Source organism: Calidris pugnax, unplaced genomic scaffold (assembly GCF_001431845.1).
Source record: "Calidris pugnax isolate Ruff unplaced genomic scaffold, ASM143184v1 scaffold1, whole genome shotgun sequence".
In the NCBI taxonomy this organism is placed as follows: Eukaryota; Metazoa; Chordata; class Aves; order Charadriiformes; family Scolopacidae; genus Calidris; species Calidris pugnax.
In genome coordinates, this window is record NW_015090800.1 from 10,298,608 (window position 1) to 10,323,535 (window position 24,928).

At 39.3% G+C, this 24,928-nt stretch overlaps 1 protein-coding gene across 2 annotated transcripts in view; it reads right to left on the bottom strand.

Annotated features, from left to right (window-relative positions):
- Positions 1–24,928, bottom strand: part of KIAA1549 (KIAA1549 ortholog) — a 110,865-nt gene that overhangs the window by 18,469 nt on the left and 67,468 nt on the right. For both annotated transcript variants that reach the window (XM_014937411.1, XM_014937410.1), the window contains exons 11-14: positions 11,360–11,562; positions 7,803–7,927; positions 2,605–2,810; positions 666–889 (exon numbers count right to left, since the gene is read on the bottom strand). In XM_014937411.1, the coding sequence (XP_014792897.1) occupies positions 666–889; positions 2,605–2,810; positions 7,803–7,927; positions 11,360–11,562 (758 nt within the window). The remainder of the gene's footprint in view (positions 1–665; positions 890–2,604; positions 2,811–7,802; positions 7,928–11,359; positions 11,563–24,928) is intronic.

Sequence of the window (24,928 nt, forward strand, 5' to 3'; positions counted from 1 at the left end):
AAGCTACTTTCAATCAGCATGGAACCAGTGCTCCAAGAACAAAGTACCAGTATTCATAAGCCCTAAACAGAGCCCAGGGAAGACCTTCTCTGAATATACAATGCCAAGAAGGCAGACCCATGAGGCTGACAAATGCGCCTCGCTACCCAGAGGGAATATATAAAAAAAAAAAAATTATCTCGTTGATTTGTGAATTTGCCTTTAAAATTCAGAATCTTCAGGATTTTTATGATGTTCAAGGTTTTCCTTATTTTGCACCTTTTCCCCCTTAATAAAAATATTATTTCTTGCAGTTTATATTTTCTGTGCATTTTTTTTAGTGCTTATATGGCAATTTTGATCCCTCTACGCCACACAAGAATAATTCAAACAAACAGCAGAGCAAATGCTAAATTGTTTTAAGACAGTTTTCATATATTTCAGTTTATTTATTGAGAATTCACCCCTGAGAACTTGTAAAAGAAAAATTTCAAAACAAAACACACTGGCATATACTGGAATAAATAAAAAATTTTAGAACAATCCAAACCTTTTCACACTCATAGGTCAAATTCAACTAGTCATCAAAATGATTTTAAGCTCCGGAAGTTCAGAAGTATGGGGTTGATGTACTTTGGACGCTGATTCTAAAGGAAAATTGTTCTTCCCATCTTTGAAATCCTTACCTCTTCCTGGGCTCTATGAAGACAGTAGGCACACTGCCTCCAGGATCCAAGATCTTGTCAATCTGCATCTGTGCCTTGCGATATATTCTGTGCTGTTCTTTGGAGTCAACCACCACCACATCATCCACCACAGGAAATTCATAGTGCCCTTTGCGCTTGGCGCGAAGACGAATCTTATTGCGGTGATGCTCAATCTCAGATTTATGCCTCAGGGCTGTTTGTATCTTAAAGAAGGAAGGGGAAAAAAAAAAATCATCTGCGTTTTTCATTTGTAGTTTTTGCAAATGGAACTTTTTGCTGCTCTTCTGTAAAACTCTCCTCCTCACCTCTCTGCTTGCCCCTTCCTCCCTCTTCCCCTCTCTCCCACGAATCTCTGAAGGATTAAAGTCATGCCACAAAATTTGTAAACACACTTTCTTTCTTGGATATTTTGCAGTATCACCATTGTCTCCCCCCAGGTAGATGTACTATTACACACGATATGATTGCCAGCACAGCAGGTGCAATTAGAGAGAGGTGGCAGTTTGTTAACAAAAGACAGAAGGAACACAAAAAAACTCCTGCTGTCTGCCAGAAGTGACACTGCTCCGAAAAATAAGACTAACCAGTACAGGCTATATCTACCTTTGCTTGCCAAACAGAGATACATTTGATCAATAGCACTGAAGTCTGTCACCCTTTCCCTTTAATGACCTTCATCATGTAAGAAGCAAGAGCTTCAAGAGCTAATTGAGGTCATAACTCAGTGCTTCTGCTGAGCATGAGAGGACACCACAAGCTATGCAGAAATGTAGCAGCAATACAAGGGCTCAGGTCCATAGATGAACATGGCACTACCAGCTGTACATCTTCTTGCAGGCTGAGATTTCATACCACTCTCCCTCCTTTTTTTCAAATTCCCTGGAGTGCACCTCATCATCTGGGGAAAGCTGTTGTAACACCACACTTAAGTCCTGGCCCAGGACTCACTGAAAACATTCTTATCAACGGAAAAGCCTTGGGCACCAGGAGCAGTTTGCAACAACTGCTCTGCCAGTGCTGAACTAGTTCTGGAATACATCTGCAGCAGAGAACTAAAAGCCAAAAAAAAATTTATTTTTGTGTATTCTATGATGAAAATCCCCAAAAAGCATAAAAGGGACACAATCCAGACTTACTCTTTATGTTTATAGTTAGAATTGTATGTCTTCTGCTTATGTGATGAAATTTCTGTTTTGCAGCCCCTCTTGCCTATGTTTGCTAGATATATCTATTTACCTCTCTTCCATAAGGTACCAAGAAACACAGTATCTTAACCCAGTGAAGTTAAAGGTTTCAGTAATCTTCCATTCTGAATGATGAGAAGAGGCCATCTCACACCCAGCCCAAAACTAGGATGCAGGTACATGTGGTTTTACAGTGCATTTACCTTCTCTCCTAACGCCCCAGGCATGCCCATATTCGGCTTACAGTAATGTGAGCCCCAGAGAAAGCAGGAAGCTTCTGTATGTTTACTGTCTGATAAACACAGCAATGAACGTGCTGCAAATTCACACCCTAGAATGTCTTGAGATAACCTGTTTGTATAACCCACACCCTGAGCTGCTGAAAAGTCAGATGAATGATGTAGAATGAAAACCAAGGTGGGGCAGACATTCCAATTCTCACATGTTAATTAACACAACTCTTATATGTCCTGTCCTAGAAAAAAGATGGTAACATGAGGTATTCCTGACCATCAAATTTGCTCCTCTCAGTGTTTTAAGTTTTAGTTTAGATACCTTTAAAACAGGTCAGATAATCCCTCTGGGTGGAAACAGGATTATCCCCGTAACTTATCAAAATTCAACGCCTCAGGAACCAACACACAACTCCTGATAATGAGAAACTGGATACTTTTCACTTCCCTCTTGGCTGGGCATACAGTCCTCCACAAGCACTCAAAGCACTTTAAAAATACCTCTTTATTAATTTTGTTGGTCTCTGCCACTCGATCAGAAAGCACTGAGTTCTGCACTGGAGGTGCTGCCATTGGTTGCATAGCAATCAGCTGGATCTTGCTTGGGACACGTCTGCTGGCATCTGAGGAACGTGACATCCTATCCACGTGTTCAAAGATAGAAGCCGAGGAGTGCTGCTCGTTTCCACTGCCGGTCTGAGGAGGTCCTAAATCAGCAGAACAAATACAGAGTAAAGTAGTGCTGCTAGCATTATGTCAGTCAAATATTAAGCTCTATGGATGCTATCCTACAAGACTATGTCATGTTTTCCATCTGTGGTTAATTTGCTCTGTAGGCCTTCCAGCTGATTCACATTTAGTGTACAACAAGTTTACCCAGTGGTTTGCAATTTATAAACATTTTTCCACTATATTTCCAGAAAGTGAGCTGTCATTCTTTATTTCTGTAAATCAAGCTCTTGGCTGTTCCAACCCCCCCAAAATCTCAATCTACTGTACTCCATAAAAAGCTGTTCAAATAAGTCCTGCTAATGGCTCCTCTTATCAGTACTTAAGGAAATGCAAATTCCTCAAATGGAGGTTCAAAGAGCAATAAAGGATGCCTCACTGCAAAGTGCAGTTCTTAAGTGATAGAAGGAGCGATATACGAACAAAAACCTCTTAGAAACACACACAAAATGCAAAGTGTTTTACAGACATTTTACTGATTAAAGCTTTTAAAGCACGTTTTTCTTCTATGTAACAGAATAAACAGTTCACACAGTAATAAGCAAGCTACGCAAATATTGCCATTTTGTAATTTGTTGAAGAGGTTGAATCAACTCAAATACGATCAGCAAAAGATGCTATGGAAACCAATACATGTGAAAGTTCTGGCCCTGGTTCTGCCAGTTAATCACTTCAACAGAAATGGGTCATCTCCCTCAAAAGACATGAAATCTGTAGGATCACCCCAGTGGTTTGCAGCTAAGCACATATTGAAGTATTTTTTTGCTGGAGCTAGGCATACAACAGGAACCGCTATGTGGCTTGCAAAAGCTATTCAAGACTTGCAAAATAATCTTTTGTCTTGTCCACATGGTAACACCACAAATTCTCAAACCACTTTTCACCATGAAATATAAGCTGGAAAGTAATCTGTCCGTAAGCTAAGCAAAACTCCTTATTTTTCATTTCTTATAGTCGATCAATGCATTGTCAAATCTATAAATTTATGAATGGTATGCATCACTTGTAAATGTGACTTTCCTATATAAAGTGTAATTAAAAAGGAGGTAAACAGTTCCACTGAAGATATCTGTGTCCCAAATGTTTTGCAAGAAAGAAAACCTATTTATCTCTTCTGTAACTATTTATATGAGCTCTACCATTCGTCATCTTCAGAGCTGCTTCGTGCATTTCTTAGAAACATGCAAACGCTGCCTCTCAGAGAGAGGCACAAGATACATCTAATTAGTTAGTATGAAACTCTCAGCGCGATCCTGTAGCACAATGGAAATCTGAACTTCTCCACTGATCTCTCCCATTCTCCCCATACCCCAGTCATTTTTTCCAGCCTTTCCAGTCTCACATAATTTCTCAAAGCTCACTGACCTCTAACATAAAATTTTAAGGTTTTTTTATGTTACTTGGTTAGCAATTACTTCAGAGCATTCACTCCTAACCTTTATAATTTCATCCATAACCTTTCCTTTTGTACCCATAAACAAGTGCTTGGCTGAGGCCTCTCGGCTGAAAAGGTTCTTAAAATCATTCTGTAAAACTGTCTGAAAGTTCCACTGTCAAATTTCGGTAAGGCTGTACATTAACATCATATGTTACTCTCTCTTGCAGAAAAGAGGCACACGTACAAAAAACCACCAACCCATAAGCTGCATCTTATCTTTAAATCCTCCCTGTGTGCATATACTGAATGTACCTGTGAATACAAACCCAGATGGAAGTATAGTAAAGAAGGTAAGAAAGCCAGGAACTGCACAGTGCTCAACACATATAGCAAAAGGAGAAACAATTTCTAACTCAACACATGAATCCGCTTCCTTAGAAGTTTTGACAGATTGAATAAGAATGGTTTATCATTTCAGAGTTCTTATATTACACTATTGTCCATGGCTGGAAAATCTGCCTTATAAAGCTATCAGATGGCACTATATGAATGAAATTTTGATCTCAGACTAGACAGCTGAGGCTGAAACATAATGGCAAGGAATTAATACCAAAATACTGGACAGAACACATTTAAATAACCAGTCCATATAGGTCACATCAGGATCTATGTTCATCACTGTCCCCTGGGTTGAAACTACTAATTGAACTGAAATGTCAGGAAAATTAATTGCTTAGCAGGAAGCTATGATTTAATATGAAAACCAATACAGTTGGAGACAGAGGAAGGCTATTGCTTCCCACACCCTCTTGAAAACAAGAGACACAGCAACCAATGTGCATGAAGCCTAATCCAAAATCACGTAAAGTCTTCCACTGACCCACTGGTATTTGAATCATTCCAGAGTATGCAGTTTCAGATAAATTTCACAGTGTCTTTGTATTCCAGCTGATTATGTCCCCAGGATGGAGCTGATGACTCTTGTTAGTTACTTGTACAAACACAACAACAGAAAGCATCACAGCCAGACTGATATTCATCCTTCTCCACTATTAGAAGATGGAAACTGCTATCAAAGGACACAGTCCTTGATTTATCACTACACATGGTATGCATCAAAGACAGCGTCAGCTTTCTCCTGTCCCATTTTTGCTATGTCTCAGTCCTGACCAGAAAACCACTAGTTCATGAGAAAATATTTGTGCTTCTTTGCAGGTAGCCTGCAAAGTCTCGGGCTTCCAGTAGAGACATTAACAATATCTGTAACTTCTTTAGACAAAGCTTGTTGTCCTTGTTTCAGGACCAACAGCTGCCTCAGTTTTGCTTCTTTCACAGTAATGTTTTCCTTAATAATTTGAAAAAAAATTGGGAGGAAATTAGAAAAATGTGTCTAAATTGGATGACTATAATTTGTGTTACTGAGAATTTTTTATACTTCAATAGCTCAAGAGCAATTTTGGTTTTTTAGACTCAGAAGACAAATCCTTCCATCCTTAAGATAATTTCAGCTGCCCCAGCATCTTTATTCATATTTGTACTCAACTACCAGCTCTGGTTACTTACCCACTCTGTTTGCTCCTGACAACATAAAGGAAAAAGAAGAGACAACACAGTAATTATTACAACTAATTCAGCTGGAATGGCAACTGGAAAAAACACAGCACTAAGATGATTGCATTTACTTTTGAATGAAATGCATGAACTTGGATCAAACTGCCAAGCCTCAGCTGCACAAAAAGGGAGCTGAATCTGCCATTTTAGACAGAGAGCTCTCTGCAGACAGCGCCTCCAATTCTGAATGCTAAAAATAGTCCCTATGATTACCAAACTGGAGGGCACCAAATGGGGAAAAAGTATATTTGACCAGTAAGAGCAAGATAGGTAAAAAGGACACATCTTACACTATATCCTTTGCTGCCTTTGCCAGATAATTCAGATGCAGCAATACCTAACACTTCTACACCAAAAGGGCATGTTAAACTTCACATAAAATGAAGACACAAAAATGGAGTTCCCAGGGAATAGGAAGTGGGATGGCAGTAAATCTGGGCGACAGAACTGAAGTCAGACAGGTTGGAGCAACTCATAAACCATCCTGAGACAAGCTCTCTCATTGCATAATTGCTTTCCTATACATGTACCTGGGCTTGAGTTTTGGTCCTTAGAACAAATCTAAGGAACTAAAACCATACATATATATATATATATACACACCATCAATACAGTATCTTCTTTTTGTAAATTGTGTAAAGTACATACAGCATACACTGCCTGCTGAATTATTACTTTATTATTAGTTATTATTATATATATCATACATATTTTATCTATATAACAATAACTAATAATAATGATGTATAATAATTTCTAGTGACATTAGCAGATCCTGTGCTTTCTTTTCTTACATGTTCGTTGGAGAGGAAAGCCTGCTCCATCACCCTTAGTCTTCCAGAAGTAGTCCACATGATGAAAGTTTAAGAATCATGCACTATTTTAACTTGCTATTTAGCCACCCAAGAGCTAGCAGTTTATGATAAACTATCTTACATACTCTTCAATCTTATTTCTTCAATATAAGCAAAATCTGAAGACTGTCTCCTCTAACCTGAATTTCACTGGCACTGCATTCCTCAGTAGTCATCTTCATCTCGGTTGGTATTTCATAGAGTACTTGGAAAAACATTCAATATACTGAAGAAACTGCTCATAATGTGGTCAATATTTTCTTCTTCTCAGTTTCTGCTGCCACCAAGGCCATGTGTATTAAGAACAGATGGGATACCACATGTTCCTTTACCACATATTCAGTATCGCATTTTCTCTAGGAAGACTATGGTGATTTAAAGTAAGGACCTGGTAACTAAAACCTCAAGCAAGGAGCAAGCCATCTAAACACAGAAGGCTCACAGAAAAAGCTCTTAGTGTTTGTGTAGTCACAGTTACCCACACGCTTTTAAACAAGAAAAGAATTTAAAAGAATGTTTTCTTTAAAAAATTTAAGTGGGCTTGCAGCACTTTATCAACTTTTCAATGAGGAAACAAATACATCTTAGGCTACCTCCAAGACAAATGATGGCACTTTAACTGGAAGATAGTTCTTTAAAAAAAAATAAATCACTGTTACTAACATTTTAGCACTGGATTTTCATCTTTCTAAAGCACAATCACGAAGGCTCTTTGGTCTCTTTTTCTTAATCTCACTTTTTTGAAGTTACAGTTAGAGACATACACCCATGCTGTATCCAGTCATGCTGTGACCTCTACTGCCCATGTAACTGTCTGCACGATTGCTACCACGAGAACCACAATTAGGCCTAAGTGGAAAGAGGTTTGCCAGGGGTGCGTGGGAGAGAAAAGAGAGGGCATTCATTCCTGCCAAGCCATTAGTTTCAAAAGCTTACTGGAATGAAAGGAATGTGTAGATCTAAGTTTTAACAGAAGAAACTAAACCCAAAAAAGAGAGAAAGAAAATTTTCTGTGACACAAACCAGAAAAATTAACAGCCAAAGATGACTTTAGGCAAGTTACAGGACTAGAGTGATTCTTCAACCTTAGCAAAGCACTGCCAGTGCACACAATAAAAGTAACAAACCCTTCTTCACTGATCTGCGTGGTTTGCCCTCGTTTGCAACAGTTGATGGTCTTGCAGTTTCTTCCCCCGTCTCCCTCCCGCTGGATTGTTCACTTGCTGTGGATTCAGCATCTGATGGTGAAACTCTGCCACAAACATTAAAAAACAAACAAACCAACATATAACGTAAGTTTGCAAAGGGGCATAGTTCTCACATGCAAAGAATCCCGTGCTAAAGTATCTTGTGAAGACTGCCAATATTTCCCTCTGTTTATACGTAAATTTATAATAAATTTTCATAGTTATATATTCATTGCCACGATGTTGTTGCGTGCGAAAACTGACTGCAACAGGATTCACATGTGACAAGATTATTAACTAATCTTTCCTTTAAAACACACTTCAAGAAAAAACTCTGCCTTCATAAGCAGCAGTTTACTCTTCAGACACAAAAGAATTATATTAGAAATGAGAAAGCGATACAGGTTATTAGTCTAATATTCAGACTTCAGAATTCAGAATATTCAACACTACAAGTCCACGTGAACATTTTCCTGACTAGTTAAAAGCAGGGCCATTCAGAAATGCTACTTTTATGTACTTATCCTATTCAGTCATGAGATTCTTAAAAACATTTGTTACCTAGAAATTACAATTTCAATGTTCATAATTTTAGCGGGGGATTACAGAAAAATATAAAGAAATACTATGGTTTTCCCCAACAGTAAAGTTAAAAAAATTAAATAATAACATATAAAATAAATATATATAAAAATATAAAACAAATGTAAAATTATTCCATAGTATAAAAATAGCAAAAATATAGGGCACACATTGCTGCCCAGGTGACACAAAAGCCTGTCTTTTCACATAGGATTAGCCTTTATGATAGTGTCTCTAGTGACCATTTTGTCTTGTGAACATTCATATCCTATTCCTGCAGGGAGTTAATCACTGAAAGAGTGCACTTGCCTGTGCATTAACCTTGTTAAGTGCAAGATTCGCTTGGGCTAGATGGATATCTCAACTAGTTACTGAGGCTCTTGGCTAAATATCAACCTGCCTAGAGCCCACAGACTAAGATAACTACACCCAGTTCATTGAAAGTTAAACCTACTCCTTGCGGCAGGCGATGCTCTGAATTCAACCCCCCTTTTTCTTCTCCCTGAACAATGCCTGATAATCACACTCTTTCATTCTTTCTGCAGGACTGTAATACTAATAAGTGATATCCCAATAATAGTAAAAAAAAAAAAAAGCAGGGAAAAAGAAGAAATGGTTCTCAGTGAGCTTACAGATCGGCACCATTGCATCTTTTCCTCTTTTCTAAGGTGGAGAGGGTGGGCAGACTCATCGTCTCTGTCACTTTTGTCTTGATTCATCAGAGTGTAAAGCTGACGTTCTATTTCCAGATCTATTACTGTCTTTCTGTTTCACTCCATTGTGCTTTGTTTTCCTTTATATTCTTTTCTCAGTCTATCTAAATTATCATTAAGTACATTAGAGGAACATAAATAGTGCCAAGTCAACATCAGTTGTTCTTTATAAGCACTGAGGAACATGCAGTTGTATCCTCTCAAGCCAAAATAAGAGGCCCAAGTCTCAGCTGGAGCCTAGAGACACTGTGCTGTCAGAACCTGGCTGGTTTTCTTGTTTGTTGTTTTTTTACAGGTACAGAACGTGTACCCACATCACCACTACATTTCCTGGCACACAACATACAGTCCTGAATCGCATTGTGATGATCAGAGTTCTGTATTTCCTCACAACACAGAAAACAGCTAAAACCAACATAACACACTATGCTATCATTGCACATTTCAACTTCTGCCTCAGGGAATAAATGTTTTAAATCTCAAGCTGACATGGGCATGTCAGCACGTAAGGGAGATGATGGTAATATCTCCATAGTTAAGCCTAAAGGGAGATTTGCTCTTAAGGGAGGATGAGAGAGAGGAGCGAAATTCTCTTTTGAAAACATTTTGAAGTGTTTGAATCTGGATGTTATTTTAAAAAAAGAAGTATCTTTGTTCCAAATTCGATCAATGATTCATCATTGTCTTCAGGGGAAGCATTAAAATGATGGCTTCGGAAAAATTTTCCTGCTTTATTTTCTGAATTATTCCAGATGAAATACAGGAACAGTCTCAATTTAAAATTTCTTTCTTATATATATGTGCATGTGAATATAGATGCCTTCCCCTAAGTACTATCTCTCTCTTAGGCCACTTTTGAACTTTGAACACTTGAAAGGAACACAGAAACACTTGTACTGATTTATATTAATTTGTTTTAATTTATTTAAGCTACATCAAAATCAGGTAGCTAATTTTTCTTCTTCTTTTTCTTCCGCTATTTTCCAATTTTGCCCACCTTCTACTGTACCACTAGTAGACTACTACTTACAAGGCCTGTAAGGGAGTTAGGAAGACAAGGTCACCATATGGGAAGGTGGAACCTGAGCTATACAAAGCCCACATGGGGAAGATGAAGCAAGGACCTTAGGACAACTGAGGCTTTAGAGGATGCACATAAAGTTGAGCAGAGCAGCACGCTATGTCACAGAGACCTGCAGCTCAGGAAGAACCACTGCTAGGTTCCTTAAAGCTCATTCAAACCTGCCATTAGCTGTTGGGTTTAACTCCCACCATGTAAAAGCACATGGGATGCAGAGATGTACACAAAGGAGTGCAAAAAATATGAGAGGGAGGGAGAGGAAGAAGAATTGCTGGCAAGTGGAGCACAGAGGAGCTCCGCAGTGAGAACCTGTTTGTGACTCATCATAGCACTCCTCTCCTCAGGGCTCCATTTTTATTCCCACCTATTACCTTCATACTTACCATACCCCCCTCACCTCCCCCTTTTTTTTTTTTTTTAAACACACAGATCCTTTTTTCCTGCATAGGTCTGTTACAGTGCCTATACTACAAATATAATACTTTCCAGCAAGAGGCATTCATATCATTTAATTATGGGAAAAGGTTAGGAAATTACTGCTGAAGGCTGGCACACACTTTTCCACTGGCACAGCTGGAAATTATCACCTCTTTTCCTGACCAAAGCTGGTTTGCTATGACAGCAAACAGATAACCACAAATAAAAACATGCATGCATCTTCACTGAATTTTGGATTTACTGCTTACTTCTCGAAATTCTAACTTACCATATATGCATTCATCACTATTAATATTATTGAAACACATTGCTATTGGTCAATGGTTTTCATTTGTTTTAACCGCCTGTTGCCTTAGAAGCTAGAGAGCACTATGAAGAGAACGCATCAGAAAACATACACTTGGTGTTTCCACTAAACATGCAATGACTTGACTCCAGGCACCCTAATAGTGTCTTAAATACCTCTCTTAACTGGGCACGTTGCCTTTAAGAGAAAAATGGACACTAAATTCTCACAATCTTGTAATAAGGAGTAGCAAGTTATAACTGATGGCCCACTAGGAAACCCAAGTCCCAGAAATCTGGAACAGTTCTTTCCACTGAAATTGCCCTAAAAATACAGTCATCAACAGCCATTAATTCACTATCATCTACTGCAATTTGTTTTTCCTCTGTGAACTGACCTCCCTCTGTGTCGAACAGTCTTTGAAGGCTTTGAGGAAATCTTGGATTTGGGGCTGGGCACATCTCCATTTTCAGATGGGGTAGTATCCTTAATGGGTCCTGGTAAAGGAGCTGGCTCATGGATAATGAGGACATCATCTTTATTGTGCTGGCCCAGATGCTGCTTAGCAAAATCAAAGCCTTTCACACTGGGGGCTTGTAGCTGTGAGAGAAGAACAAAGACAAAAAACAGGAACCATGAGTGACAATGCTTACAAAAGCTTTGGTTAAGATCTGCTAACAATGGTCACTAGAAGGATGGTCAGGATATGATAGTCTCAGGAATGAACAGGAGAGCTGCAGGGTGAAGAAAAATAAAACCCTCATGACTCTATCCTCTTAATTCAGTGTATGCTACACAGTTTAGAACTCCAAATCAGCAAATCCAGTTAAAAAAATAGCCTTCTGTTGCTGCTACATCTTTTTCCAGCTATTTCTTCACATTTAATCATTATGTGAGGAGCTTTTTGTTTACTTGTGGATGCAAGGCCACAGACACCTGTGTACTGACTGAAATGGCTACTGCTGCCAGGTCATCCTTCCATTTCTTCCAGTCAAAATGAGTGAAGAGAATTTAAATAATATAAATAATGTCACTGCTGATCTTCCTAATTTTGAGCTCCCCAAATCTGTAGGAGTCTGGGAGTGCTTGTACAAACATCTAGTTCATCTGATGAAAGATAAACATTCTGCAGATCTGAGTTACACGGCAGCCTGGCAATGACTTTTCAGCCAGCATGGACGCCTCCAGAAAAGAACTGAAAATCTAGCTTCTGTGGAATTCCATACTGAATAGACAGAAAAATGTATAAAAGACTTTGGAGTTTAGAGAAATTAGATGCCTATCCTAGAGATCTTATTAAGGGATTATGGATTCAATTGGCGTTTTGCTTGAGAATGAAACAGAACTGGGCCTTTCATTTTCATAACTCTATTTATTAAAAAAGCTAATCTCACCTTGTCAATTACTTGATTCAGACTTAATTTAATCAAGTCTCCAAGTTTCAAGCTCTCCTGCTGATTCTTGTGGGCTTTGGTGTAATTAGAAATTTTGAAGAACCACTTAAAGATTTTTTTTTTTTTCAAGTCTCGCTCAATTTTATGTAGTTTGGAAGTTGAAAGTAGAAAGAAATGTTGACAACTCCAGTTTTCAAAGCCCATGCGCACATACCCACTGCACAGCACACGTACAAAACCCTCTGTGTGTTCCTAGAGCTGATTTCCTGCAAAGTGAAGCATGTGTTGGAGTCCGTCTACGGGTGCGTCAGGTTCCAGATGTTTAAATGAACCCCCTTTCATAAAAGCTTGGCATGCCAGCATAGTTAACTACAAACAGACTCCTCTGATATCATGCCAAAGATAAGCTTGCCTAAGGAATATTCTGAAACAATCTCTTCAAAATATTTTCTCAGTAAGCAAACATTTTCCAAATGGTTGTTAGAAAGGACGTTTTAGCACAGCAAACTGCCCACATAGACCAGTAGATGGCAATAAAAGCTCTCCTGTAAAATTCAACGACTATCTGAACAGTTGAGGTTTTGGAGTTCATTTCTTACAAAATGAGTAAGCTTATTATTTGAACAGATCTGGATGTCTTCCACTATACCCCATTTTTCTTGGGCTTTACAACAGTCCCTTCAATTCAGCATTATGGGTGATTCATTTATTGGATTTCTGTAAATGACTGCAACCACCGATTCAAAAAGGCACTATTGAACTAGATCAGGTGAAGGTGTAACTGTTTCTCCGTTTCTTGAGTCAGAGCCACTTAGGGAACCCTTCCTGAAACTTCACCCTCTTTAGAATTGAAACATTGTCTTCAGAGTCTTGCTCACTTAAAAAAAACACCCCAAACCTCCTTTTCTTTTTTTTCTTTTTTCCAAAATACTTCTGAGGAGGAACTTTTCCCTTCCACTGACAGAATTCTCATGCCAGCTAGCAGCACTTTGATTTCTGAAAGTCCTCTTAATTACCCCACCTCCACCTCTATCTGACATTACGTCTATTCTCTTTGAAGATATTCCTGTATGTGACACTCTTCCTTTGAACCTCTTCAGTGGTTTCCCTTCTTCTAACCCTTTTCATACTCCACCCTCATGCCTATACAGCCCTGCTGCTGATCCCTTTCTTTTATTTCACTATATTCCCCTCCCTTGTCTCCAACCCCACTTTGCTACAAAGATGACAAGAGTCTTCACCATGTGCTGGATACAACTATTTAACAAAAAAATTTGGTGGTGCTCTACCTTTTCCTAAGCACCCTTGACTTGACCTGCAAAGTTACTACTCATTTTTGAATAGTATAACGGGTGGGGTGGACAAAGACAACTAGAAAGACAAAGATTCTAGTAATATTGGAATTACTACTGCGGTTTTATTAAGATTGCTGCATTTCAACATACCTTCGAGTTAATCCTCTGCGTAGTAAAGCAACATGCAAAAATACAATTTTTTATTTTTTTCACTTTGAATAATCTTATTCCTAGCTGCAGTCTAACATAACCTCTAGTCTAAGCACAGTTACGGAAACAGATATATTTCTGTGTACGTGTACATATACCACAGCATATGTATGCACAAATGTTTATCTACAGACAGATCACACAGAAGCTGAATGAAGAGACTGTCAGGATTGCAAAAGACAAGCACTCAGACTGTAAGAAATGGCACAGTTAAGATTGTCTGAACGACCACAACTGGATCCTCTCACGCACAGGTGTTGCAATAGAGTCTTGAGCTACAAAATCATTAATTCATTTCTTCCGTGAGAACCCTCTTGCTCTCTCCCACCCTGCTGGATCCTTGGCTGGGCATTCTGCTATTAGTCAAAGTTGGGCAGAACGTAAGAGTGTTATTTTATCCCATTTCATGCAGAAGTTGGCAAACACGTAGTAAAAGGAGGGGATTTAAGAAGAGAAAGGATGTATTCTTCTACACACATCTGCAGCTAGGGTGACTGAGATTTTGCCAATGTATTTCACGGATGCTTGCTGGCAACAGAGGACTGCCAAGTCTCAGGTATCACCATCCCAGGCCTCAAGAAGCGCTCACTCTGGGCACCACAGAACCTGTGCTCCCTTTTCCTAAAGCTGCAGCCAGGTAAATTCCTTATCTAGTCTTACTCTTTCTTGCCAGGCAGAACCAGTCCCCCCATCCCACCTTCTCACCCCTTTCTCCCTCTGCCAGCCAGCTACTAGTTCCAGTTTATACTATCCAAGAGCCTGAGGCTCACTGTTCCATATTCCTTTTAACTGGCCTCAAAACAACCTCCACATACAGAAACAGAGAAAAAAACCTCTCAACTTTTTAAGCTCTAGGGAGCTTATATGTGCTGAATAGGTGTAGTTCTATGAGAATGTAACTGGTAAACCTCTAACAAGTCTCTGACAATCACATGCAAACATTTTCCCAAATGGGGGAAATGGTTTGGTCAGAAATGGGCAATTCCCCACAAAATCAGCAAAAGCGTTTCCCTTGCACAAAACAACCTTCTGGTCCTGTTTCCTTTCCTTCCCTTCCCCACTCTGCACCCTCAAAGGCTGAGAATATGCACTAGAGCGTCTCTGAAAAAGATTTTTAAGATTTGGACAGAGCATTGTATTTCCTTTTAACCTTGCTCTTTGAAAGAGCAAGCTCTTCTCATCATCTTATCATCATATCACCATTCTTATCTTCAGGGGGGTGAAACCGTGGAACAGGTTGCCCAGAGAGGTGGTAGATGCCCCTACCGTTGAGTCACTGAGACTCAATGGAATGAACAAACTGCTTTGTACCAGATTGAAGAGATTCACCACATTTTCTTATAAATTTCTGCATGCCATATTCTTCCTTTTCTTTGCATCAAGTTATATAAAGTAACAGACTGGATGACCTCTGCTCACTTTAGGACAGGTAGTCAGAACGCCACGTGTGGATCAGTCACCTACTGCTCATAAATTAACCATCGCCAAGGAAAGAACACAATCTCTTTTTAAGTGCACTTTTGCACTGACACCACTCCCTGTTCAGGTGCTGAAACTGAGCCTCTCTTTATCAGCTTCAAACGGCTTTACCTAAGACTGCACAAACCTAGTATTAGCAAAGATTTCTTGTTTTAAATGCAAATTGTTAGAGGAGGTTTTAATTTGTTTTATATCTTTATATATTTGTGAAAGGTAAAAGGTAAACTACTGAAGCTTACCACCAAAATGAACGCATCTAAAGGAATGAATTCATAAGGCATTATAGTATTATACAAATGCAGAACCTGATGAAATTGAAGGGGAAAATGATTTCAAATTGGTGAGTCAAGACAGTGCCTTAATTCTTTTGTTACATACCGAATGAAAAACAAGTATTTGAAGCTCAATTCATAGAAAAATCAAATAATTTCTGCAGAAGCCTACAAAGTCTGTCCACCTCAGTCAAGACTTACTCCATGAAAGCAGATAATAGTTTCAATACTGTTCAAGTCACAGAAGCATAACATGGTTGCCAATATATTGTTTTGCTAGATGCAGAGACACACCAGGAATGTCAACAATCTGTCTTCTCGAGAAAGCAAATACTGCACACAGAGGTCAGTGAATAATTTCAGCAGAAAGCAGAAAAGAAGAAATATGCTTACTTAGTATTCTTCCTGTAGTTCCTACAAGCAGCATTTGAATTTGGACATAATATGAAGAATAATGCATTAAGGCAATTTTGTATTGATTTTATACCAGTCTTGCCTTGTTCTTTGCAGTGACAGAAGCACTGAACAGTGGCAGTTAAAACACATTTCTAAGGAAAAAAATAAGGAGCTAAGCATGTTTTCAAAAATAATACTTTAGAGCTGGTACATAATCTATGAATAGGACAGGATTCTCTGCAAAGAAGTCCTGCTGACTTATGACCTTACTAACATGCTAGCACATGGATGCTACAAAAATGTCAGGATAAAGAAACTTTACAGAAGGAAAACCCACAAATGTTCTCAAGTCTATTCGTTTAAATGCAGGAAGGCAACGAGAACCAGTGTTCTTAAAATTAACGCATGTTAAAGATGTAAGTCAGTCTGATTTAGGAAGGCTTAAAGCTATTAAACTTTGCAAACTGCCCTCCGCAATCTGAGAGTCACCCCCAACAAGTCCTTCTCTGTAGGGCACCATAAGGTAGTGTGAATTCACTGCATTACTCTCATGATGCACAAGTAAGGACAACTATTTGCAGCTGCTAAGGTGCTTGCTAGAGTCTTCTTAATTTTAACCAGGCTTAATTTTCACCAGGCTTCATCTTCCCACCAGGATTATTCATCCATGTTATTTGCAGTGAACCGTTCCATAAGATATTTAAAATACCTACCAATCACCAATCTACCAATAAATAAGAACTTAGAAGTACCGAAGCATGCTCACCTTTCTCAGTTTCATTTTACTATTCAGCTCATTCTCGTAATATCATTCCTACCCCTTACGCACATAAGTATACCCTCTGTACTGTATTTTGTTTACATCAGTCTCCTTCAACGTAACACCGTTTCGGATCATAGCCTGGGACTGGTTGGAAAGTATGCTTACAAATTATACAAGCGATTTAATAACAATTATTCATACCTGAGTTAAGACACAAGAAACCTTTGTTCATAAAACAAAACATGTTAGAAGATCATAGAAGCAGATAGAAGAGCATAGAAGGCCATAGAAGCAGAGTTCCACCTTCATAGCCTCCCTCAAAATACTGAAAAAAGACCCAGTTGTATTTCTGAAGGTCTTTTTGTGCCATTAACACCAGTTCCCTATGAAATGGGATATGATGCAATCAATTGTGCCATAAGCACAAACTCTTTCCTGGTCTACTTCAAAAACAATACTAAGCACCATTGAGAAATGGGCAGAGGGATCCTTCTCTGATGCTAATTTCGGAAACGTTTTTAAGTACCAAAACAAAAAAGCTCGCTAGTTTGATTTACACACCTTCACTTGATAACTATGTATTTATGTAAAAAGAAGTATGTGTGCAATGGCAGTTCACTATATTGCCCCTTAGGTGGAATGACAACTAAGCTGGGCTTAGGCGGCATCCCAATACAATGTATTACAGCCTATACCCTCTATGACCAGCGACATCTCTAAAAGAAGCAAGATTTTGAGATCTGAAGGCCAAAAAAGGGGTTAAATATACAAAATGCTGCCCATTTCCTCATCTCAGACCTAGTGCCTCTTCAAACAAATTATGTCTCACATTTGTCATCACAACAGCCCTTCTGTCAACTACCACTGTTACCGGGAATAGAAAAAATTTATTTTCCTTGTGGAAAAGAAACACACATATAGTTACACTGGTTTCTACCATCAAATCAGGGAAAAGTAGCACATGGTATAGCCAGTGCCAGCATGGCAGACCAGAACAAGCCAGTGTACAGCCTCTGGTTCTCCATCTCTCCTCTGAAAAGTCAAAACTGGTTTACTGCTTACCACCACACAAACGGAAAGTAAAGCAGGAGTCCCACAAAAAAATACCAGGTCAGGAATTTTGCTCCTGGAGCAGGATTAAAAACAAATAAAGAAACCCCCCAAACTTACAAAACTTTATGAAGCCTGAATTTCTCAAGACAGCTGTTCTGAAATATTTTCTTAAGACAGATTTTTCTCGCAGATTTTCATCATCCCTCTTCTCCTTTGTGCATTCCTTCCTGCCACACTAATATTTCCATGACAGCTCAGTAAATTTCACAAAATAGAAGAGGGATCATGTTGTTGAAAGCCCCTAACTCTGAGTACATCTATGCCCACAGGCTGCTGGGATAACTGCTCTAACAGGCAGAATTTTGTATCTGAATCACATAGAGTTTTAGCCTTCCTTCTCAGTATCCACCCTGCGGCATTTCTGTCTATCTTAATCACAGTTTGGTGAGGTTCCTTTGCACGCTGGTTGGAAGAAAGTGTGACTTAGAAAAAGACCACCAACTTTATAAGATAGACAGGTCACTGCTGTGTCTCAGTTCCACCAGTCTCTTGTCTGTAAGTTATGTCAAACAATTATTCCTCCAGGGCCATGTACACAACACCGACATCAACTGCAACCTCTATGAGAGGTAGCACAACACATCCAAAAAATTATAAATCAAGGAAACTGTTTTCTCAAGTTGTGAAACAAAAGATCACATTCATAACATGGCTCTCACTGTCTGGGCAGAGCACACGCACAATACAGTCCAGAAACACTTCTTCCCCTCAAATGATGAGAAAAGTGCCAACAGACTTTCATGGTAGAGCATAAATCAGCAATTTTCATTTATTTTTATCCTGGTATTTTGTTGCAGACAGTGACTCAAACACATTTATATATCTAAAAAGGGTTTAATGCACACAGAAAGAAAGTGCATTCTTATATACTGCAGAAATAATCTGCTTGCTGCAATGAAGCTACAAGGGAGTAGCAACATTAAAACCTTAGGCAACAATGATTTCATACTGGCCCATTTCCTTGTTCCCAAAACGGATAAATTCTACAGTAAACTCTTTATCACCTTTTGTTAGGAAAGGCAGAATTTATTTCCCCGGTATTAATCTAGTTTCAGTGGCCTATTATGTTTAGGATGATATAAAGTTTATCTGTATTTTGAAAATGGATTCTTTTTAACTCCTTTTCAAAAGTAGCCACTACATAAATGTCACTCTATAAATCCACAGGTCACCCACACTTTGAATAGCATAGTTCTAGTCTCCCCCTCTCAAAAAGGATGGAAAAGAATTGAAAAATGTTTTAGCCTTTTCAAAAGCTAGCAGTTGGTTCAAAAGCCAGTTCAGAAGAATGGATAAGAAAACTGGGATTTCTCTGTCTGAAAAAAGAGATGATGGAGATGGGAATGTGATAAGAGATCTGTAAAGTCAGGACTGACAAGGAGGATGTGCCTAGGAATCAGCTGTTCAATGTCCCCACCAATACAAGGCCTAGGGAGCACCACAGAAAGCAAGGAAATGGCAGGATAAAAGCAAGATGAAACAAGATTATGTGGTTATAACATATAACATTCTGTGGGAATCCCTGTCGGCAGCTCAGATGGGTTTAGGAGGTTTACAAGTTCATGGAAGAGAAACGTGTTGAGGGCTGCTAAATATCACCACTTCTAGAGAACGTCCTCAGCCACAAATAACTGGAGGCTGAAGAGTTAATAAAGGCAAAGCATCACTCCCCTTGTTCTCCCCTTCTATAGGCTTTTGCTTTTGGCACCTGGGCTAGCTGGCCTTTCGGTCCCACATTAAGACAGCTACTCAAATGTTTGTTAAAGAGCAGATGGAGACATTTTACTTTTTGTATCTATTGGTATAAGCAGTATATAAATGGGGTATTTTATTTCTACAATTTGTGAATAGTTAATCCTCTTTACAGAAGAAGAGTTCCCACAAAAGAGCTCTTGCAGAGGAACTGCCATCAGAGAAATGTACTGTTGAGAAGTAATTAGGATGTTGAATACCCTACTCCTTGTTAGAATCCAGCTATTGACTCTGAAGCAGCAGAACCTATATGCCAATTCCAAAAAGACAACATTTTGGATAGTTAGTTAAGGTTGCTATTAGAAATGAATGATATTTGTTATGCAAACAGTAGGCATAGACATGAATCTCTTGCAGAAACTCATGTCAGTTTTCAAGTAGTTTTTATAAGATTGGTGTCAGCTGCCTTTCTTAACATGAGTCTCTTTTGACTGGAATTATTCTGCAATGCAGAGCTGTTGCCTCGACATTATACAGATGAACAAAAGCATTACAGGATGTCAAAACATCACAAGAATTCTCTATATCAGGAGCAGAAGCCTAGTATTTAGCCTCCAGCAGGGCTGGCCTCTTTGATCCTGGAAACATCCAAGAGGTAGCCTACCGAATACACAATAATAAGCAAAACTCTCAATTCAGAGGTATAAAGTTACACCTGACACATGAGGTTCGGGTATCAGATGTCCCTGCTTGGGGGAAAAAAATAAAAATCCACACAAGGCCTTCTCAGACATCTTGCAGAGCGCGTGACTCGTTACCTGTACCCGTGATTGACACAGGGAGGGCTGGCTGGCTGTCAGAGGCAGCGCAGATTAGAGCAGCCACGCCAGGGCTGGTAGCGGTCCCCAGGTGATCACACACGAGCTGAGGTTTGTTGGCACAGGATGCACATTGGCAGCCCTCCAGCTCTGACACTCTCTGCGCTGCTGCTCGAGGAGAAGTTAGGCGACTGTATGCTTTGTCCTAGGCTTTGTGGGGACTGAGCCACCCCACCTCTCCCACACGTGGACACACAGCGAGGGGCACTGAGCTGGAGAGTTGTGTTCAGCCTTTAAGAACCACAGTGGCATGCACTGGGCCCCACAGAGAAGCCACTCCTGGCTGGAGAAGTACACTTCTTCCCCCTAGACTTTTAGGATATGGCCTTGGAAAAACTAGGAGCTGAGTAAGCAACTCAGTCCAAGTTCGTACTGCAAAGGTAATGATCTCAGCATGCCCAGCATTCACAAGAGATCATCCACGACCTAAATAAACCATCAATGGTTTTAACCATCTTTTCATTAAGGCAGGGAGCCTTCCCATGAATAACTACCTAGAGCTGAAGCAACCTCTGAAAAGCCCTAGCAAAGGATTTGACTTTTTTTCTCCAGATGCTTATACACAGCAAGGAAAGTGAAATCCCTGGTGAACTAGGTTCTATTCTAATTTTTGGATGTCCATAGGCAAAAAAAACAATATTGTCAACTCTGTTTGCATTAGATATAATATGTAGAATTTTTATTTCTTTTTTTTTTCTTTTCTCTGTGAAGAAGAGGAAAGAGGTTGACAGTGTTTCCACACAAAAACGTCAGTAGTCCAGTAGAGAGCAGAATGATGGTTTGGGCATTAAAGATATTTATCCTTTTTTTCCATGAAGAAGAAAAATAACCTATGGTAAAAATTCTATTGCCCCCAAGAGGGACAGCCTCTTTGCAAGAAAAAAACTCAAGTTGGGACAGCATTGTGGTGGGTATAGGCAATGGCATCCTGTAATTTAAAAATGCCACTTATGCATCTTTTTACTTCCAAAGGCAAAGACATCTTTATCCACCAGATCACTTCAAGCTGAATTTCCAGTAGGATGCTACGGCTTACAGAACAAGTCATGAATACTTGATGTGCCCTTTAAATATATTAGTTCCATCTCTTGAAAAGAATTATCCTTGCACAGACCAATGAATCTTACTTCGAAATGCACTGCTCTGACCTGCTTCCTTAGCTTCCAGTTTAAAAAGAGTCCAAATAACTTTGACCTAAGCATGCTTTCCCATCTAATTTCCAGCATGAAAAAGTTAACCTAATATTTTTCAGGTATTGCTAATCCTGCTATAAGGCAGAGGGATAGATTAGCTAATCAGAGTCTCTTCAATATCTCTTTTAATTTTTACTACTTCATCTTCAAACCTGGTTTTGCCAGTATCATTTGCCACAAAAGTTTTCTTCCCTATGTATTTAAGTTTATATTCAGTGGAGTAGTAGAGTTCTGAGACTATCCAGAAGTAAAACATCCATTAGTATTGATGCGTTCAGGCTCTCTATGCTTCCTTTTGCAGAAGGTAACATGAGCCTTTTTAAGACAGACCTTTATGCCATTCTGTCTGTAAGACACTCATCCCGTCATGAAACAAGAAGGCCAGATGGAGAGAACAGGAACTGGTAGAGGGACATGGTACACCCAATTTGTAGAACAGGCCTTTGCTGAATACAGTCTACCCTGCCCAGGTCATCACCTTAGAAGAAACATTAGCTTTGCTATTATCTATATTATCTTTGAGAGTGACCTGGCTTTGAGGGTGGGAACAAGCAGCAAATCTGGACTCAAGCCCAGCTTCAGCGCTGCTACGGCACATAAATGCAGAAGCAATCTTGGGTATTTCTGTGGGTTTGTCACTGCAGGATATGAATATTTTTCGACAGAGCCATGCCCAATGGAGTGGGAAATATGCTATTATTGACAGTCACAAATGAGGGACTGTGACCCAAAAATCCTAAAGGGATGTCCACAGAGCAGATAAGGGACCAAAGCAGGTTAGCTCTGCTGGCATGATACTCTGGCCACTATGACTGAATTGTGGTGTAACACAACTCCCTGGCAATCTTTACTGCAATCTTTACTTCACTGAGGTATACCTAGGCAGCCATACCCTTGAGGGCACATCCAAAAGGCACACAGGGTCTTATTCACAACAGGTAATAGTACTGGTTTGCTTCACCAGAACATAGACCGTGAGGGTACGCAGGTTATAACTTACTTTTAATGGTGGTCATAGGAACACAGAAATCATACCTACTCTGTAAAAGTAAACCTTTACATCTAGAAGATTAAAATTAAAAATCAAATAATTATATTGTCGGAGTACATATAAAAATATTTCAGGAAAAAGCACGAGTTTAAAACCAGAATTAAGTAGTTAAGTGAAAGGAAGAAACAAAAGATGGTACTAGAATGACACATCGGGCTATAGAATCCAGGAAAATTAGTAGTGTCTTTAAAGCATCTCTCTGAAGAGAAGTGCGCAGATTTGTAAAAACTACTCTAACTTGAGAATAAAAAGCTCCTGCAAAACTTATGTCTTACTTATGTAATCTGCATTACTGTACATTTACAGAAGTTCTCTCTCTTGATGCTTCAAGGAACCAGCCTCTTAATGGCAAAGTCTCTCCCAGCAGCATGAAACAAACAGGCTTTCCCTTCACCCCACTCCCAACCTCGTTCTGGGCTTTTAAGTCACAGGTGACATAATTTGCTATCAGCTGCTACTGTGAGTTCTAACAGATTATTATGCTGCCTACTGATCTGCTATGTTAAAGCGGTTAATTAAACACACTGAGAAAAAGACTACTGATACCTCTGGAGATCCACCAGTGCAGTATGATATCCTATTTCATCTCAACAAGGAAAGGGTGTCTCAGTTTCTTATCTTGCAACCAACACACATTTTTAAGCGCGAAACATATTGTAGACTTACTGCATGGTTGAAAAGAATTCTCTTCTATTTCCAGTATGGATACGCCATGCATGTGTTAATGAAATACTGTGACATTTATACAGTCCATTTCTATATTTACACTAAAAGGAACTTTTTTAAAGATTAATGGAAGCGTGAAGAGCTAGCACTACAAATGCATCTTTATGGTTTTTACCAATGAAATATTGATTTCAAGAGGAAAACCCCAGATCTTTAGTCTAAATATGATTCCATTTACAGATGCAGTGCAGGCCTTCGCTTCCCTTTGGTACCAATGACAAGTTCTGCAAAAAGGGAATGGAAATAATTGTGGGCGCGGTGTGGAAGGGGGAGTCAGAGTCCATTTTCAAATTGAATTTATTTACAGACCTAAATCCCTGACCACATGATTTCACTCTCTTGGCCATTTCTTTGCACTTACTGCAATAAAACATATAAAAAACCCAAACAATTTTAAAGGGCTGGACCAGAGCAGATGCCCCTATTAATTTGTATCCTCTTGTTACTGTCTGGGGGTCTTCAGCATTTGTTAAATATGCCCTATTCTGACCTGGCATTCCAACCCACTGTTTGAAGACAAAGAAATCCCAAAGACAGCCTGCTACTAAGGAAGCCAGAGTCCTACTTTTGTTCTGGGTCTTGGGCAAAGGAGCAAAATGGTTTTCAAAGTAGATCCTGCCAGATGTTTGATGTGGTAAGTGATAAAAATTTAAGACACTTTTTATTGCCTTACCTCATTCAGTATTAAAGTATGAGCCATCCACAGGCACAAGGATTGGACTAGATGTCCTTACTGGTTCTTTCTAGTTTGCTTATAGCGACTACCCTAAAGAAGGCAAAGTGACAGGCTCCCTAGGCGAACTAAAATGAGACTTGCATACAAACAAGTTCAAGGCTTCTGACTCATGAATGATTAAGATGAAGAATACTGTGGAAGCAGTGGAGAAAAACAACTGAGCCATTTTTTCAAAAGAAAGTAAAACTGTAAAAAGACGTTTCTGTCCTTACAGTCAACCCAACCCAACTGCTTTCTTACAAAAAGCTTGCAACAGCAGAGAGGTACCGAAAAAGTATGTGATGAAATAGCGTACCGAGGGTAATGATCCCCTCTCGCCTTTTTTGTATGACCCTTCTCAAATTAGCTGAAACTACCGTGGGGAACTTCTTCGATCAAAATCTGTGTTTCGTATTACCACAGCACAGGTGAAACAAGGTACCAGGGGGTGAAGTTCATCTGCTTGTTGCCGACCTTGACTCTGACACTCAATCTGCAGTGGCAAGACAAGTGGAAGTTACTATTGATTTGTTCTGACTGCTTTGGAAGTACAACTGCTTTCTGCTTCTCTCATCTTTCACATCATTAATTATCTTGAAAGAGAGCATGGTGTACAGACAAGACTTGTTACAGAGAAAACTGTATGACTGAACATGAGGTGACAGCACAAGAACATGACTACAGTACCACAGGATTAGCAGAGACAGATTATTTTGCCTTTAATAATGCCTCTGAAGGTATAGTCAGTAATAAGCATCTCTGACGCACAGACCGGTTCTCTTCAGTTGT